This window comes from Gigantopelta aegis, chromosome 4 (genome assembly GCF_016097555.1).
Source record: "Gigantopelta aegis isolate Gae_Host chromosome 4, Gae_host_genome, whole genome shotgun sequence".
Lineage (NCBI taxonomy): Eukaryota > Metazoa > Mollusca > Gastropoda > Neomphalida > Peltospiridae > Gigantopelta > Gigantopelta aegis.
The window spans coordinates 76,017,500-76,037,537 of NC_054702.1; the positions used below are offsets into that span (position 1 = coordinate 76,017,500).

At 38.7% G+C, this 20,038-nt stretch overlaps 1 protein-coding gene across 2 annotated transcripts; it reads left to right on the forward strand.

The window, feature by feature from the left end:
- Positions 1-5,146: 5,146 nt before the first annotated feature.
- LOC121371108 (purine nucleoside phosphorylase-like) lies at positions 5,147-18,434 on the forward strand. 2 transcript variants are annotated; one of them, XM_041496761.1, is made up of 6 exons: positions 5,147-5,666; positions 10,282-10,451; positions 11,134-11,237; positions 13,303-13,478; positions 15,343-15,533; positions 16,122-18,434. In XM_041496761.1, exons 1-6 carry the CDS (start codon positions 5,599-5,601, stop codon positions 16,322-16,324), a joined length of 912 nt encoding a protein of 303 aa, XP_041352695.1. In that variant the 5' UTR covers positions 5,147-5,598; the 3' UTR covers positions 16,325-18,434. The 2 variants fall into 2 exon arrangements, with proteins under 2 accessions (XP_041352695.1, XP_041352696.1); XM_041496762.1 differs by lacking the exon at positions 5,147-5,666 and adding an exon at positions 7,940-8,059.
- Positions 18,435-20,038: the final 1,604 nt, after the last annotated feature.

The following is a 20,038-nucleotide window of genomic DNA, read 5'->3' on the forward strand; positions in this document are numbered from 1 at the left end:
TTTCCATCATTCTACCTTAAAAATTAGTTGTAATCCATGTAAAAATGCGCAGTGATTCGTTTGTAACCCTATATTGCTGTTTGGTAGTAATGCTTATACGAATAAATGTTATTCAGGAATGGGCATTTTCGTTTAATATGGGCAAAAATCAGCCTCTCCCCCCCCCCCCCCCCCCCCCCCCCCCCCCCCTTACAAAACTGGGAGCCCGTACGCCTATGATGCTCCTGGTGGTTTACCACTAAACAGGCATCTTCAATTTTCCTATTATGCATTTTGAAATCTTCCAACCTGAACTATTTCTCACAACCTCCTAATAAAGTGTTGCAAATAGCACCATGAGTACAATAATGCTATTACATGCTGCTCTTTGTTATCGGCAAAGTCGCCACAAAATCCTCTTTCAAGGTACAGGCATAGAGTAAAAGTGTGTCATTGGAAGACATTCAAGTACATTTTCGTCCACTATATCGCTGTGATGACACGGTCCGTGGTTTTCTGGTCTAATCAGTGCTACATGATGGAGGAATATGTGGTGGTGTGGCTAGTCTATAGGAAAATGCTTATTTAAAAGACCCTTTGTTGTTATTCGTTAAGCGTATACATGTCATTTGGTGGCAACATGTTTCCTCTCGCACACTCTAGACCCTTCCTCTCAATTTCTGATATTTACCAAGAATTATTAAAGAGTGGCAGTCTTCTGAAATCTTCACGCCAATCGTCAGCAATGTCGGTTTTTCTAAACCAAATAATGACAGCATGGATACATTAAAAAGTTTTCATAGTGGTGTACGTTGTACACATTTTAATTATGATTATACAGTATTGGAAATATGGTTACGGACCACAGATTATTAGAGAGGAAACCTGCTGCATCATTTTAATTATGGTTATACAGTATTGGAAATATGGTTAAGGACCACAGATTATTAGAGAGGAAACCTGCTGCATCATTTTAATTATGGTTATACAGCATTGGAAATAAGGTTAAGGACCACATATTATTAGAGAGGAAATCTGCTGCGACTACTCCATGGGCGCTTTTTTGACTAGCAGCAATGGATCTTTTATATGACATCCTTCAGACAGAATAGTACATACCACGGTCTTTGTTACACCAGTTGTGGAGCACTGGCTGGAACAAGAAATGGCCTAATGTTCCACCGACGGAGATCGATCCCAGACTGACCACGCATCAAGCGAGCGCTATACTATTTGGCTTCGTGCCGTCTCTCGTACAAATGTAAGTCACCATTGCAAAAAGTAAATAGGGCAAGAAAATTGCATTTCGCTTTTGAAATCATAAAACTGAATACCTCGCAATCAGGTCCTCCCTACAAATATTGTTTGCAAATTAAACTGAAGTAGCATCTGCTGCACATTGGGTCTGTGTGAGAGAGAATAGCTGGCTCCCAATATGAATATATGCTGTCATAGATACCCAACTTGAACATAAACTTGTGAAATGTACCTTCAAAAATAATAACTCATTTGGCACATGGAACTGCTATAAATACTTATACTTATTATTCACACAGTTGTGCCCACGTAATAGGCAATGTGTTAAAATATCCATGTGGCATTTTTGCTTTTTCTGCAGTTTACTGAATTTAAAATAGTACATTTAACCTTTTGTTGCTAAATTGTACCGTCCGAATGAACCATATTAACGCAACTGAAGTATAATGTGCACTGATAAAAAAACATATTTTGTATTTTTTCTTTAAGATAGCATCTCTTAAAACACACATGCAAACACATTCAAAAGTTTATATTACAATAATATTTTATAGAGATACCGAAGGAATTTCAAAATGTATATAATTTGCACATTATGTCTAACCTACAAACAATTGTACTTTTGATCTAGTAACATTGTCCGTATTACTTGCTTTTCTTTAAATTTGGATTCAGCATATCTTAAAACCTTTACCTGTATACCAAATTTCATACTTTCTGTCAGATGTGCACATATTTTGTATTTATCCGCCCTACTAATGTCTTTAATCTCAACTGATCATAAGCATACAGGTTCCCATTTTGGTAGGTTTGCAGGCTGAGGTTTGCACGAATTAAAAAGAAATGTTCGAATCTGGATAACAACATTTATTGATATTTGCATTATTATCAAACAGCTATGTAATGGAGAATGTACGAGGGGGTGTAGATTTACACTTCCGAGTGCATTTTCCAACTTCATCCATTATTCATTAAAAAAAAATCCGTCATGCATGAACTTTTCACACTTTCGAATTCTTCTCCAAAACTACATGATCAATTCCAACCACATTTTGTGGGAAGTTTCCTAATTGGCACATTGATCGAAATGAATTTGTAAATGTTGGTCTTTCTGACCCCCAGCCCCCACCCCCCCTCCCCTCCCACACACACACCATGGGCCTGAAACGGGTCTGCGAGTTTAAAGACCACATAGATGAGAAATGAAACCCGCTGTCGCCATTCTGTGGACTAACACAATTCGATTAGCATCAACGTTCTATTTTTGATATATGTATCATTTCCAGGGGCGTAGCGTGATCTGGACCTGGGGGGGGGGGGGGGGGGTTCGAATATGAACCAAGTGGACCTTTTTCTATTTTGTTTTTGCACCACCAGAAACTCCATATGTATAAACCTGTATGTTTTATTTCTGATAGCGGACCATTTGCTTCAGCGGGCGGGGGGTGGGGGGGGGGGGGTCCGTCCGAACCCCCCTAGCCTACGCCCCTGATTTCACAGAGATTGCATATCATATTATCTGGATTATTAGATGACATCCATACCAGTATTTCTTACACACCCATTTTAACGAAGCACTCAACACATTTTATTTACGGATATATAGTTCTGAGAGGTGTGATTGACTGTTTCGAGGTCATGACCTAAGTGTCCATAGTAACCATAAACACCTGATGTCATTTGTTTATATGCCGTCATTAATTGTCACATGTTCAACATAATGTTCAGCCTTTGTTTGTGATGTAACGATTTAAAACACACTTGTAATATAAATGGTCTCACGGGTACTCGTTCAGTATTATCTATATCATGGATAGAAGCTCATTTTCTCACATACCATTGCCTAGCGGTTATCCCGAGAATTCAACGATAAAAGAACTAGATGGGTATTTGGACAGTTAACAACGCTCATTACGTAATGGGCGTATTGTCCAAATGTCCGTCTAGCTGTCTTACCGTCAGAGTACTCGGGCTACATACCTGTCAGATATGGAAAGATATTTAACACACCATACACAGTATTTTTCATTTAAATATTAAGATCCTTTTATTTATTTTTTTGAACATAACATAACTCAGTGTACTGGAGCAAATAGATAACATGTTATAAATGTACTGAGTCACAGGTTGGACATGTACCTGCTCTAAATGTTGATGTGCAAAAGCAGACACTGACGATCTTATTGCAGAGTGTATACCACCAAATCAAATCCCATAGATAGTAAATGTGGCTAAAGCTGCTACCTGCAACGTATCAGTCAACATACATACACACCATGGATATAAATACTACAATTAATGAATATTTGTTACTACATAATTATACAAATTTGTCGGTAAACATACATTTTTGCATTCATTCATGCATTCATTCATTCATGCATTCATTCATTCATTCATTCAAGACTTGTGAGGTTAGTTTCTTTGCATTTTATATTCACGTTAATTTTGGAAGTGTTAACTGTTCAAGTTACTCTTGCAATGTGTAACTGGGTTAGTAGTTGAATACAGAAGCATACAGTTAAAATTTTAATTTTCCCTAACTTATTTTTAACGAGCATATTTTCAACGTAGAATTTAAAAGTGTTTTACTAATTATATTGTTCTACGTTTTTGTTTTTGTTTTATTTTGTACTACGAACAGAGTTGAATACAGTTGAAATTAAAACTTTTGTAATTTGTAATTTTGTAATGGGATTTTCATTATATTGCCTGGACTGTATCGTTTTTGTCCCAATTCGAAGATTTATTCTATTACTTGGGGGGGGGGGGGGGGGGGCAGTTGACCTGACCCTTGCTATGTTAGCTTCACACACTGTCGATGCCTGTGTGAAATATTTGCATGGGTTGTTATTGTTTTGCTTTCTTTTCTTCTTCTATTTTTTTTTCTTCTATTTTTTTTTTTTTTTAATTTTATGTTCCAACTTTTTTCGTACACTGGATATTGTTCTTTCTTTGACACTTTAATCACGGTGTAAAAATGTGATGTCGGGCGCATGTGAAGTTGGGGTCTAGGGGGAGGGGGGGGTATAATCTAGCTCGTCTGTTATATCTTAGCTATAATCAGACCAGTGCTAGTGGATACACGAGCTAAAGTGGTTGATGTTGATGCCATACCCCCCCCCCCCCAATAAAACCTTTTTTAAAACTGTAATAAATTTTATAAAATCATACATACATACACAGTGTGTCAACCTCCAGTATAAAATTCTGGCTACGCCAGTGGTATTAACACACAATTAGAATAATATAATAATTATAACACAGGAGGGTCTTGACTGGAGAGTAACGTTAATGGGGAGGGGCCGAGAATAAGAACATTTGCTTGAGCATACGCGCCGGTAATAGTGATACTATAATTTCCCTCATGTGCATGCTCTCGCTGCCCCCCCCCCCCCCCTTTCTCTCTCTCTCTCTCTCTCTCTCTCTCTCTCTCTCTCTCTCAGATTCGTCAGATTTCGAAAGCTGCAAATAAATAAAAATGAGAAGCGATTTCAAACATGATAAAACTCACTTCAGATCATACATGATGTGGTCTTTTCCCCCCGTTAAAACGATCTTTATCGAGATATCTGTACAGTTTGTACAGGCACGTCGATACAATGATGAAGCCGATAAAACAAATTATACTGTCCACAACCTACTGCAATGCAATTTTTAATTGGTATTTTAGTAGGAGAATACTTTTGATATTGGCGCTTTTTACACGTATCTTTACAGCTATAACTGATTTATAATTCATTTGTTCGACTTGCTAATTCAAATATAAATATGGTTCTATTAATAGATCACACCGAAAGACCTGTTTGATCTGCTGCAATTTTAAATAACAGCAATCTTAACACACAGTTCAGTAAACTGCATATCGTATACTATTTGATTTATTCAAATAAAATACTATAAGAAAAGGTGGTGCGTGTAACAACTCGTTCTCAGTGATTGTCAGTGTGCCATGAACCGTTTCTGTAGTTCATTTGGTGGAAGCCAGTTTCGATTCGTTTTATCATTTCCGTACCAAAACCATTCAGATAATTAAGCACGCTGCAATAGCTAGTTCTACTTCTCGTTGGAGGATTGACTTTCAACGAAATACTTGAGCGATGATATAAAACCGGAACGTTTTCAAGGGCACTGAGGACAGGCAGGGTTTGTTGTGCTATCAGTTAACGGATGCACACGTTATAACTGCCAACAGTGGTGATATATAACTGACCAATACATCGATTGCTGTTCCATGTTCTATTCTGTAACCTGCCAAGTGTGACTGCTGGTTGTGGCTGAGTTTTTAGAAACATTAGCAGCGGTCTTCCATTGATTGAGAAACCCGCCTGTTCGTTGGTTCCAACTGTTTGAGTGTTCACCATGGCAGCTCGTCAGATGTCTGTATCGTCGGAAAATGCCGAACAGGAAATGGATTATTTACGTTTTGGGTAAGATGTCTAACAGTATTATTGTACTAATTAGGCTTATTATGGATTAGATTTCTGTGACTTTTCTCAGACCCAATGAAAGTTCAATCAGAGGACATATCGCAGCGGCCTCTCTATAGAGGTCATACTACTAATAGTAGTAGAATCAGAAACGCTGTTTTGTTTACTGTGGAGTATCAAAAGTTTCTTGAGGTGGGGTGGGGGTGCGAGTGGCAATATGTCATCAAGGTATACAGTTAAAGATTATTTTGTTTAACGACACCACAAGAGCACATTGATTTATTACGGTCAAGGTATAGTCCTAAGCCTTGTTCATTTATTCTATTTATCGCTCCAGCCAGTGCACCACGACTGGTATATCAAAGGCCGCGGTATGTGCTATCCTGTCTGTGGGATGGTGCATATAAAAGATCCCTTGCTGCTAATCGAAAAGAGTAGCCCATGAAGAGGCGACAGCGGGTTTCCTCTCAATATCTGTGTGGTCCTTAACCATGTCTGACTCCATATAACCGTAAATAAAATGTGTTGAGTGCGTCGTTAAGTAAAACATTTCTTTATTTGTTCTTTTATACTTATTTTTGTGCTTATATCCAATTACGGTTGAAGCACGCTGTCCTGGGCACACACCTCAGCTATCTGGGCTGCTTGTCCAGGACAGTGGGTTAGTGAGAGAAAAGTCACTGTAGTGGTCTTACACCAGTCGTTGGGAGCCGGTACCGGGCTGCGAACCCAATACCTACCAGCCTTATGTCCGGTGGCTTAACCACGACACCACCGAGGCCGGTTAATCACAAGCCAGGCAAGAAAGATATTTATGGTTATGGATTGAAAAAATCTAAAAATCTATTAGCGCTCACTCCATCCCTGACCTGAGGATAATTAGGTATTAATTAAGATAAGACTGAACAGGATGCTGTAGCTAAGCCTATAAATAATATAGTAGTGATTTACACTACAGAGGCCGTTCAACAATAATAGTCCGTTTGCATCTTTAAAAGGAAACCGATGAATTGAAATATAATCAACTATATACTAAATAATGCTAAAACTCATATAAAAACATGTTATTATGTTTTAAATCCATACCAAGTCATAATTACATGTTTTACAAAAAACGTTCTAGGTAAATAAAAAAAGTTTCTTAATAAATAACTATCAAATTATATAGATTTGCAATTTGATGGTAATTATTTGTTAAGAAAATATGATTTAAAGCTCCTGGCAGTATCCACTTCCAATCGTTATCACACACCACGGCCTTTGATATACCAGTCGTGATGCACTGGTTGGAACGAGAAATAGGTCAATGGGCCCACCGACGTGGATCGATCCCAGTCCGAACGTGCATCAAGCGGGTGGTTTACCACTGAGCTACGTCCCTCCCCGTGTCTGCAATAAAAACAATCTGATTAAAATCAGCTCCACTGGCCTGTACTATATATATATATATATATATATATATATATTATTATTATTATTATTATTATTATTATACAGTGGGGCTGATTTTAATCAGACTGCAATAAAAGTGGCCTATATAATATTTTATAAAATAGGTCTACCAACTGATTATAGACAGCGCCGTAGGCCCTAACAAGCCTAAAATCAGTGGGAAGGAAAGAAATGGTTTATTTAACGACGCACTCAACACATTTTATTTACGGTTATATGGCGTCGGACATATGGTTAAGGACCACACAGATATTGAGGGAGGAAACCCGCTGTCGCCACTTTATGGGCTACTATTTTCGATTAACAGCAAAGGATCTTGTATATGCACCATCCCATAAAAATAAGTGGGATGTCGGTACAAACAGCATAACATGTAACATAGGATCTTCTTAGAGTAAAACAACAACAACAACAACAACACTGTTTTCTTATTTTTCACACACACACACACACACACACACACACACATACACACACACACAAGTGGTACGGCCATGCCGTACCTCTTTGAATCCTACGTACCGGCCGTACCGTCTGCGCCGCCCTGCAAATAGAAACAAGCCGAGTAACTGTAAACCACCCGTCTAGTCCCTCCATATTCTTTGTATTACTTGCCTCAGCCATCTGCGTTTTGCTAGTAGTTATGTGAATTATTTAAGTTCAAGTGGTTTAACGTGCGTATTCAAAGCAAGCTGTTATAACACACGCCTGTCATGGGCGCAAGTTTTGATTACTGCCAGCTCTTCTGTCCAGGACAGGATTATGTGTAGTACTTTTACCTAAATATATAGTGAAAATCAAACCGATCCTTTGCGAGGCCTCTTTAGACCAATTTGACCTCCATGTTTGTTGTTTTTCTCCACATTTTAATCATTTTAACATTTGTTGTTAACAGGAATAGTAAAAATGGCTTATGCTCAGATTGATTTATATGAACCAGGGTAAGTGGAAGTAATAATAAACTATGATTATGTAAGTACAGGAAAACAATTTTCATCGTAGGATTCATTAATTTGTCAGCGGGTTACAACGCATACCAACTACCTGGAGTCATGACCCACAATGGTGTTATCATATTACTGAATGGATTTGGAGAGATAGCCACCTGCTGCTCTATCAAACAGAAGGCATCCGATGTGTGTTTTCTGCATTATTGGAGTGATAGTGAAAATAGTTAAAGCACATTATTAAATCAGTATTTTCTTTTTGAAAAAGGAGAAAGCCTAATTTTTGTTTTTTATTTTCCAAAACAAAACGCATCCCACGTATCACCTACATTTTGTAATCTTCATGAAATCCTATATTGGCCCTACGTGCCTGAATATAGTGTCATATGAAGTTAAACGCGAATTAAGGCATATGCCTGTCCAAATGAGCCTACAATAAAATGTTGTATACCTATTACGTACATGTATAAAAATAATCAGTTTTAATAGCAATAACAAACAATATTGCGTAATAAATTTTTTTAAAAGAAGAAGAAATCTGATGAAAAGAATAGTGAGAGCCTAACACTAAGAACTGACTCTACTGGTGTAAACAAAGGTCTGGCTATTTTTGTAACCCCCATCCCCTATGAGAGAGGGCTAGCAACGTTTAAACTGGGCATCTAGGGGAGGACCCACTATGTGATTACAGTATTCAGTAGTGTTTAACATGCCTATATACAATAGCAATCTTCTCCAGAAGAGGGGCAAAACGTAGCCCAGTGGTAAAGCGCTCACTTGATGGCCGGTCGGTTTAGGATCGATCCCCGTCGGTGGGTCTGTTGGGCTATTTCTCGTTCCAGCCAGTGCACCACGACTGGTATAGCAAATACCGTGGTATGTGTTATCCTGTCTTTGGGATGGTGCATATAAAAGATCCCTTACTACTAATGGAAAAATGTAGCGGGTTTCCTCTCTAAGACTATATGTCAAATTACCAAATGTTTGACATCCAATAGCCGATGATTAATAAATCAATGTGCTCCAGTGGTGTCGTTAAACAACACAAACAAAATTAACATGCCTATAAACAATGGCAATCTTCCTCAGAAACGCCCAGTCGATTGCTGAACACGATTTTAAATTACAGGGTAGTTTGATACTGAGAGGTTGGGATTTGCTTACGGTTTGAAACAAAAGTCAAGCATATAGTATTACATCGGAAATAGTTGAATAATTAACAATTCAGCCAAAGCATTCCAAATGCACTCTGTACGATACCTACTGTTTTCAAATTGGCATAATTCAGCCTGTGATGTGTTGATTGGCATCCATGGATCCTTTTCCTTGGATCCGCACCTGCCACTCACTCTCTAACATTACCCAAAACTTTTGTCAACATACCTTCCCATTTCACCGTCACCACGCATTATTGATTCTAAAATCAGTATCAATATGGTACTATCTTAAATGGCTCCCCATAATGTAAGTTTTTCACTGGCGAGGTTTGCACCCTTCAAATGAATGTAGCATACCTATGAACTAAATCCCGCTAAATTTCCTTGTATTCGAATACGAATACGAATATGTTTATTTGGATTGCCGATCATTTCACAGCGTGTTCCAAACACAAATACATTGCAATGCATATACACGTACATATACACATTCAGTGAAAACGACAAAAGCATGCTATCTAAACCGAGTTACTTCTGTTCATGTCTAAACCAATTCAAGAAATATTTTGTCATTTGCTGCATCACTGCTAAGACTGGTGTTTTGCCAAGGTGTCTAATAACGAGTAGCTAATGACAAGGCCATTATAACTGAAGCTGTATGTGATCGACGGATCCAGAGGGGTTCTGTGTGTGCTGAGTTTCATCCCACCAAAGCCCTACAAATGTTCTAACGAACGAATAACGAATTCCTAATCAGTTTGCCCAAAACAACAAAATGGTTGAAAACAAAAGCAGCATTTATATGAGAAGAAGTGCATCATATACTTGTGTATGTCAGTACCAGTTGAAATAAAATTGTTTTGTATAAAAAAGAAAGAGAAAAAACTTAGAAACTTAGCGATATTAATATGTTGTAGTGAGTGTAAAAAGTGGATAGCGTCCCCCCCCCCCCTCTCTCTCTCTCTCTCTCTCTCTCTCTCTCTCTCTCTCTCTCTCTCTCTCATTTATATGAACATATACATTTACGAATAGCTGTTTCATTTTATTTTTGTTATTCAGCTATTCGTACGAAGACATCCAGAACATGGCACAGAATATCTTAAAGCGGACCAAACACAAGCCACTCCTGGGCATCATCTGTGGGTCAGGACTCGGAGGTCTTGCCGACCTTGTCGATCAGCCGGACATCATCCCGTACTCGACCATACCAGACTTCCCAGTCAGTACAGGTCAGACACGGTGCACGTTATGTAGTAGAAATGTGCGGTGTAATCTGTATAACGCAATATGTATCGCGATATTTTTCTAGTGTACCGGTATATTGCGTGTATATATTTTGTACGTGTGTTAGTCACACGTGATACATATTATATTTTTAAACAAAAACTATCAGTTTAACAAAAAAACAATATCGTCACTTGTTCGGAAAGAATTTCGATTGACATTTATTAAGTTAAACAAAATGTACATGGAATTCGAGTACTTTATAAATTCTAGTAACGGAGAATTGGTGTTTGCATTATATCGTGGTACGTATCGCAATATATCGTTGTACGTATCGCAATATATCGTGGTACGTATCGCAATATATCGTGGTACGTATCGCAGTTCAGATTCCTGTAAATCATTTTTAAAAAGTTGCAATACCTATCACTATTGTGTAGCATGGATATTTATGGATGACAAGACGCTATGCACTTATATTACGATACAAAACAATGCCATTTTCATATTACAAGCAATACACGCAATACATTAGATGCAGTATAATTTATACACTGTACAATGTAATAGGATTGTTTACATTATTTATTGGAATATTTCTGACTGCGATGTGTTGACTGGCATGTATTTATTATAAGGTTTTCTGTTGATGAATAAGGTTTGTTTTGTTTGTTTTCGATTTTGCAGTTCCTGGTCATGTTGGTAAACTAGTATTCGGTTTATTAAAAGGAAAGCCTGTTGTTTTGATGAGAGGGAGATTTCATTATTACGAAGGATATCCCATGTGGAAGGTATTAATAATTGTTATGTACATGGGCAAACATATATATTTTTTATTAAATGACGTTGCTACTAACAATATGTACAAATGTTTCGCAATGCCGTAGGAAGGTGCCAAAAAGTAGGGGGGGGGGGGTGGCACACTTTTATATTTACAAACTTTTACACTATTATAAAACAAATATAAAGCAAAATATCTAAAAAGTGGGGAGCACATGCCCCCCTTGCCCCCTCCCCCGCTTCCTACGTCAGTGCTTCGCTATTGTTTAGATGTTGGTAAATGTGTATGCAGGGGGAGAGTTTCGGGGTCGAAAGCCCTCCTTGCTGAAGTAAATTTTCTTTTTTGTCAATATATTTTGGGGGAATATGACTCGACCCCACTATAAATTTTGGTCGCCACCTCGCTAAAATCCCTTCATACACGCCTACGTATTTAAGAAAGCAGATATTTTAAATTGCTTGGCCCAGCACCACTGCACTATGTTCCCTGGGGAGCCAGGCAAAAGAAAACGGGTTCCCTAATACGCACTTGCACTAACACCCAAAGGGAGTCGGACAAAAGAATAGCGGCTCACTCTACCCAGTCTCAAAATGTTCCAGCAAGGAGCTACCTTTCGATCAACCAAGTCAAATCAACAAATTAGCTCAATTTTCAATGTTGATGAACCATTCTAAATTATGTGTCAAAATTACCTTCAAGAAATTACGCAACATTTTTTTATTTGGCTTTAATCAATAGCATATTCAATAGCACCAAACCCAACTTGTGTTCCCACCCCCACTCCAACCCTTTTCTTGTCCTGGACGGAGGAACCGGTGACAGTCGACACCTGCGCCCATGATGTGCACGTTAAAACCTATGACCTGAACTACCTTAAATCGCTAATGTGAGAACATTCATTCAGTATACAGAAACTCATGGACGTACTCAGCTGTATGTGGCAAACTTAGCGCTAATTCGGTAGTTTAAGACTTAAATAATCGTCTTTTGTGTAGTCCTTTGTGGTTTGAATGAGAAGGTATTCGTTAAACATGCATTGAAAAACATTTATTTCCTTTTTGAAAATCAGAATTTGTTTATAATCCGATTTAGAAAACTAAATTTGTATTCTTTTTTGCACTGTTTTTGGAAATTGTGTTAATCCGCCACTTCATAAGCACCGGACTATTATTTTAACTTGATTTTCGTGCTTTAATGTTCAGATACCCTGTCCTAGGAACACATCTCAATTACTATCTGAGCTATCGGTCCAGGGGCCTAATTCACAAAGGTCTCTTAGGCTCTGCTAGACAACAAAGCATCCTCTTAGCAAGTCTTTTAGCACTGCACTGCAAGATCGCAAAGTTGCGAGAGTTTAGTGAATTAGGCTCCTGGACTGTGGGTTAATGACTGTTGTTAGTTTTTAAAGATTACTGAAATAAGAGTCGGTGTACACTTACAAGTTACATAATTTTATCATTGATCTATTAAAATGTACTCTGGGTTTGAGCCGGTACTAGAATGTGAACCCAGTATCTATCAGTCTTAAATCTCATGACTTACGGCTCATATAGATTGTATACGGAGCGTGCGTGCGGTCCGGCTAAAAAAACATAAATTGAAATACATTAGTTTCAATGAGAGCGTCTAGACTGGATGCGTGCGTCTGCAGAACGCATGTGGCCAACCGCAGTAAAATAATCGTATATGACGCACCAGAACCAATCGGATCGCACGCACGCGCCGCGTCCAGTCTATACGAGCCTTTAACCACCTTCACCAATGCCGGTGAATTACAAGTATTCTGAAAAGTTTAAGGCATTTGTATAACTGGAGTGGGATTTATCTCAGTCGGTTGAGTGCTCACTTGAGGTGCTTGCGTCGCAGGATCGAACCACCTCGGTGGACGCATTCAAATGATTAGGGTTTTTTCTCGTTCCAACCAGTGCACCACAACTGGACACAGACCGTGGTATGTGCTTTCATGTCTGTGGGAAAGTGCATATAAAAGATCCCTAATGTAGCAAGTTTCCCCTGATGATTACGTGTCAGAATAATGATATGTTTGACATTTGGATAACTGCTTGTTTGACTAGGTTGCCATGCCAGTGCGTGTGATGAAAGCGATGGGCATCACGACGTTGATAGTGACGAACGCCGCCGGTGGCATCAACTCCACCTTCAACAGAGGCGACATCATGATCATCAAGGACCACATCGACCTGCCGGGTTTGACTGGAGAGTGTGTGCTCATCGGCAAGAACGACACCAGGTACGAACCCTTGATGACGTGTCAGCTGTGTTGTATGTTAATTGTTATCTCCTCACAATTTGAGTTTTAGAATTCTTTCCATAAGACGCTGATGTAGGAAGGAAGGAAGGAAATGTTTTATTTAACGACGCACTCAACACATTTTATTTACGGTTATATGGCGTCGGACATATGGTTATGGACCACTGTTAAGTGACAGCTATTGAGAGAGGAAACCCGCTGTCGCCACTTCATAGGCTACTCTTTAGGATTAACGGCAAGGTTTGTTTATAGGTACCATCCCACAAACAGGATAGTACATACCACGGCCTTTGTTACAGTAGTTATGGAGCACTGGCTGGAACGAGAAATAGCCCAATGGGTCCACCGATGGAAATATCCTAGATCGATCGCGCATCATGTGAGCACTATACCACTGAGTTACGTCCCACCCGCTAGACGCTGATGTCTTTATGCATTCGGATTAAACAATTGATATACTAGTATGCAGAAATGACACATAAAATGTTGTATGCCTTTTATACTATGTAATTCATTGTTGTGTGACAATTCTACATAGTTCTGAACGACAAAACCATAATACGCGATCAAGGCCGTATCTCTGCACAATGCAGAGTCGAAAGGGTATTTGGCAAAATAGTGATTGAGTCCCAGAATATCTGTCTAGTGTCTCGTTTATAAGAGGACAGCCACTCCGAAGGAGATCTTTTGCTGGAGATCGCATCCTTGCACCGCCATAAAAAAGAACCGCCTCACCCAAACTAGTTTACTAAATCAAGACAAGTACAGGACAGAGATCATTGGAATAAGTACAGTTGTGATGACATACACTCAAGGATCATTGAAACGGCATCATTCTTCATAGCATTTTGTTGTAACCAATGTTTAGAATACATTTGAGAGGCGGGGGTTGTGTGTGTGTGTGTGTGTGTGTGTGTGTGTGTGTGTTCACAATCTTAAAGGGTCATTCCTGAGTTTGCTGCATTGTAAGATGTTTCCGACTAATAAACTATTTCTACGATTAAACTTTCATATTAAATATATGCTCTTGTTTAGAATATCAGTGTCTGTATATTCGATGTGTTTCTGATCGTCTTAATATTTGTAAGAAGCCCAATTTGGATTTTGTCTTCAAATAATTTTGTATGTACGAAAAAATTATATTTTAGGAAATAAAATTAAATTTAACCTAGTACAAATATTAGAACGATCAGAAACACGTTTAATATACAGCCACTAATATTTTATGCAGAAAAATATATTTGATATGTAATTACAACCGTTAAAAAGTCTCTGTTAGTCAATAACATCTTAAAAATTGCAGAAAACTCAGGAATGTCCCTTATACGATATTCGGGGTTGTTTTTTGTGTTTTGTTTTGGGGGGTTTTAATGTCCTTTTATGAACGAATGCTATATTATAGCCTGTCGATATCTTGGGAATCATCTTGCCACCTCACTTTTGGATATCGTTTTTAGTAAAACTAAGTAATGAGCTACTGACCGACTTCGTTGGTAAACTGCCTTGCTGCTAATCGAAAACAGTAGCCCATGGAATGGTAACAGCAGGTTTCCTCCCTCAATATTTGTGGTCCTTAATCGTATGTCCGACGCCATATAACCGTAAGTAAAATGTGTTGAGTGTGTCGTTAAATAAAACATTTCTTCCTTCGTTTGCAAATTGAGAAATGCTGTGTGTTGTGTACATATATTTCTGCGGTTTTCCTAGCACACAGTTTGTTTATCATTAAACTATAATGACATGTATACCAGACATGTAGAGAAGACTACATGACAGAATTACCAACTATTTGCAATCCAATAGCCGATGATTAATAGGCCCTACATACTGAATTTTATTTCAGGTTTGGGCCTCGTTTCCCCGCCACAGTGGATATCTACGACAAAGAACTACGTGACGTGGCAAAGCAGGTGGCGACCGAGCTGGGCTACGGTCACATTCTGAGGGAGGGCACGTACGTCATGATAGGCGGGCCCACGTTTGAAACTGTCGCCGAGGGGAAACTTCTCAAGATGTTCGGGGCCGATGCAGTGGGTAAGCATATCTGTTGTACTTTAATAAGAAGATTAATATTTCACAGAAGTGGGTTCGCTAAGAGCTTGAAAGATAAACCGGCCTCGGTGGTGTTGTGGTTAAGACATAAGGACTGGTGGTAGGACCAGGGTTCTCAGCCCGGTACCAACTCTCACCAAGAGCGAATTTTAACGACTCAATGGGTAGGTGTAAGATAACTACATCCTCTTCTTTCTCACTAACCACTAATCAACAAGTAACCCACTGTCCTGAACAGACAACCCAGATAGCTGAGGTATGTGCCCAGGACAGCGTGTTTGAACCTTAATTGGATATATAAGGACGAAAATAAGTTAAAATGAAAAATGAAAGATAACCTTGAATTTGAATCTAGTGAACTGTTGGCAAACGTAAATGTTATGAGTCTTTTGAAGTCGTATTTGATATATTTTGACGTTATATCAAACTAACATAATAATGCGAGTCTTAGAAGTTTTTCTTGCTGACTGAAGAGACTACTGGGTTTAGGGTTAGATGTCGGGGAGACCTGTTGGTGGAGAACTACAATGGATATAAACTACATAACAATCCTCCAATTCTATTTTACAGGAATGAGTACTGTCCCGGAAGCTGTGGTTGCTAAGCACACTGGAATCAAAACATTCGGAATCTCACTGATCACGGACCTGTTGGCCATGGAGTATGACCAGGCTACAGTCACCACGCACGAAGATGTGCTGGCCATCGGGCAGCAGAGAGCAGATGACTTGCAAAAACTGATATCCGCGTTCGTGGAGCGAATTCCACTTTGACCAATAGCAACAGGGTGCTAGTTCATACCGTATAGAATTATTTCATTGTTAACAGTGGCGTATATTCGTATGTTTGAGTTATTGGGTGGGTCTGACGACGGTATCACGAGATATTCGAGGGGAGTTAATGAGTCCAGGTAGAGAACAAGTTAACTCCCCTCAAAATATGGAGTGAGACCCGAGCCCATCCAACAATGAATGTGTTACATACATAACTGACAGCTTATGTGTCATGTGCATAATCATGACAGCTAGTCTTTTGACGTTTAAAGTGATAGCCCGTGTATGTCGCATAAAATAATGTTCTGTAGGTTTATAAATAATTTATTTAATTTATTCTTAAATTATATTTGTTTTCGTTATCTTTTACGGGAGGAGCTACAAGTTACACCTAAAAATAATGTGAGTTTTAAATTTAAATATACGTTTTTAAAGAATAGTTTTATAAAAATGTGTTAAGTGTATTTATGGGGGGGGGGGGGGGGTATTGTTACATATCTGTAGTTCTAGTTCCATTAATATGTATATTTCACACCAGGACAATTAGACTAGATAAAGGACACTGAAAGAAAACTACAAATACATGTACTGCACTGCAGACTTCGATTAGTAATAAGTGATCTAAATGGCCACAAAGTTACACGCTTCATTGGAGAGAATCCACATTGTACCTGTGGTCATCACGTTGAAGACTGAACGTCCTGTTATTTTGTCCTGTGTGTAATAGAGAGCGCCAGTCCTACTTATCCTGGTTAAATCATTTAAATTTAAATATCAACACATTAATATATGGCGATCCCAACTTAACACTACAGGAAAACAGTCTCATCTGCAAAATAATTCACATATATACAATAGTTTTACATTCTTCAACACTAAATGCATATCTTGTACTTTCTAAAATGTCCATGTTGACCAGTTAATAGTGCAATTGTATAATGTAGGGAAAGGTCTTTATATAGGCTATGCCTGTTGACCGATCTCATTTCTTAAAAAACAGAAATAAATAGTGTTCAAACCAAGTGAAGCATATGCGTGACAGCAGGGTATGGTTGATTGCTCAATCTTTGATAGTTTTACATCAAATACACAAGCACGGATCCAGGGGGACCCCCTGTTTTAACTCATTTTAAAGTGCTTATCCGTTAGCGCTAAACTTGTTTCTGTTTGTTCTCATGTATAAGTAGTTTTGGAACACACACACCCCTCCCGATAAATGAATACATGTTGGATCTCTGGAATAAAAACTAAATTTAAACGTATGTGTTTTTGTGACTGGTCCCATTATGAATAACAGAAACATAAAGCCTTTTCAGCGCTTTCGGAGTCTAACTAAACCCAACATGAATTTATTTTCTGAGGGAGGGTAATGAGGATGAGGTGGACCCCACATGGGGGTGGGGGGGGGGAATATATTATAATTCGATGTTTAATTTTTCATTATTTTTATTCTTATTATTGGTTTGTTACCATGGGGAATATGCCAGTTTTGGGAACATATTAAAATAACAGCTGTTAACTCTCACCCACATCCCTAACACAAATAAAACTACGGAAATAAAAATGTGACATTGCCCAAGACTGGCTGTGCTAGTATGATTTAATAATTAGAATTTTTACCTAATAAAAACAAACTATCTATACACTTGCATGTATAGTTTATTAGCAATTAATATGCATAATCAGTCGGTACAAAATATATTGTTATTTGTTGAGCATATCTTTTAGCGAGTTTTGCAAAATATACTCCTCTTCCCAACCCACCAGAAAAAGTAATTTATGATCGGCATATAATTTTTGAAATTGCAATTGTAGCGAGATAGATGTCTATTATTGTTCAATTTATGATACTGATAATGTGTGGTGTTTTGGAACATGCACAGTTATTTGTGTATGATATATGATTGATATTGTTTAAATAAGTCGACATACAATTGGAAAGATGATTAATGAAAACACAACAACCTTAAGTTGCATAATTATTTGCGAGGAGCATATTTTGCAATAATTATTTTATACATTTATATTTTATTTTGTTTATATGTTATGTTTTACGATCATTAGGCATACATATATGTTGTAAATGTCTTGACTATTAAACAATTCTATTTACAATATTGTTGATTTTTTGTTGGGTGTTTTGTGAATTAACGTGCATGTTTATTAATCATTCTTAAGAAAACATGGACTTGCCAATGGGGGCCAGTAGGTGCCCTTTTTATTCTCGCCTTTATTATGAGGTAAAAAGGCGAAATATAGGTATTATTACTTCTCCGATGGCGGAACTAAAGTCCTATAAATGTTCATCACAATGCATGTGATTATTGTTTTTGGTGTTGGTGTTTTTTGAGGAACACGCTTTAAGGAACATCCATGAATGCAACTGTCGGCGACATCGAGTAAGTTTATAGTAGGCGAGACACTTGATTCCACTGAATTCTTGTTTAAAGTTGCACACCCACCACTAGACACATTTTGGATCCACTTACGACCCAGGCCTACAAACTCAAGATTCAAACATATTCATTCCCCAAAACAACATCTGACATCGCCATTGACCGATCGAGTCCACGACTGACAAAAACATATATAGGTATCAACTTTGAAGATTACGAGTATACATCCCTCTTCGCCCAGTTGAAAATCGAATTAAAAATTAACATATATGTGCCCTCCTCGTCGCTGGCATCTTCCAACGCTTATGATGATCGAGGGAGATAAAGGTTAGTTCGGAGATGAGCGGAATTTAGAATTAACGTTAGTAAAAATGCAAAAATTGTCATGACATGAAGAAACTAGTGGCCAGTTTGAGAACTGACTGCACAGTGACAACAGTCATGAAAATGGATTCGGGTCATTAGAACAATAGTTACGGGCTGCCAGACGGTTGCTGAAACCCCTGGCGAAGTCTGTCTCATGATCAATCTTTGTCGTAAGCTGAGCCTTTTTGGTATTGAAGAAGGAAATAGTTTATTTAATGACGCACTCAACACATTTTATTTACGGTTATATGGCGTCGGACATATGGTTAAAGACTACACAGATATTGAGGGAGGAAACCCGCTGCCGCCACTTCATGGGCTACTCTTCTCGATAAGCAGCAAGGGATCTTTTGTATGCACCATCCCATAGACAGGATAGCACATATCACGGCCTTTGTGGTGCACTGGTTTGTAACAAAAAAAAAAACCTATTAGCTGAATGGATCCACCGAAGTGGTTCGATCCTGCAACGCAAGCACCTCGAGCGAGAACTCAACCGACTGAGCTAAATCCTGCCCCACTTTTGGTATGGTCCCTTCAGTGCGTCGTAACACGGATGACCGGGTAGTTTCTATATCCTATTTTCTTACATGTAAGTTGGTGGGCACAGGTGTGTATACGGGCTACCAGGGTTTTTTTTGTGTGGGTTTGTTGGGGGGAGGGGGGGGGTAGAGGGGGGTAGAGGGAATGGGCTGATTCCCCCCCCCCCCCCCCCCCCCAATTAAACGCAAATGCCCGAATCTGGATAACGACGTTTTGCATTAGGCCGACTACCAACCAGCTACGAATCACTAAGAAATTTTATATGAATTACAACTAATATCGTGAGTTGAATGATGGAAATACATTGCAAAATGTTTTGCGCGAACGTCTCCATCGTTTTCCCCCAATTGCGAATATTTGATATCTTGGAAACCCCCCCCCCCCCCCCCCCCCCCCCCCCCCCCCCCCC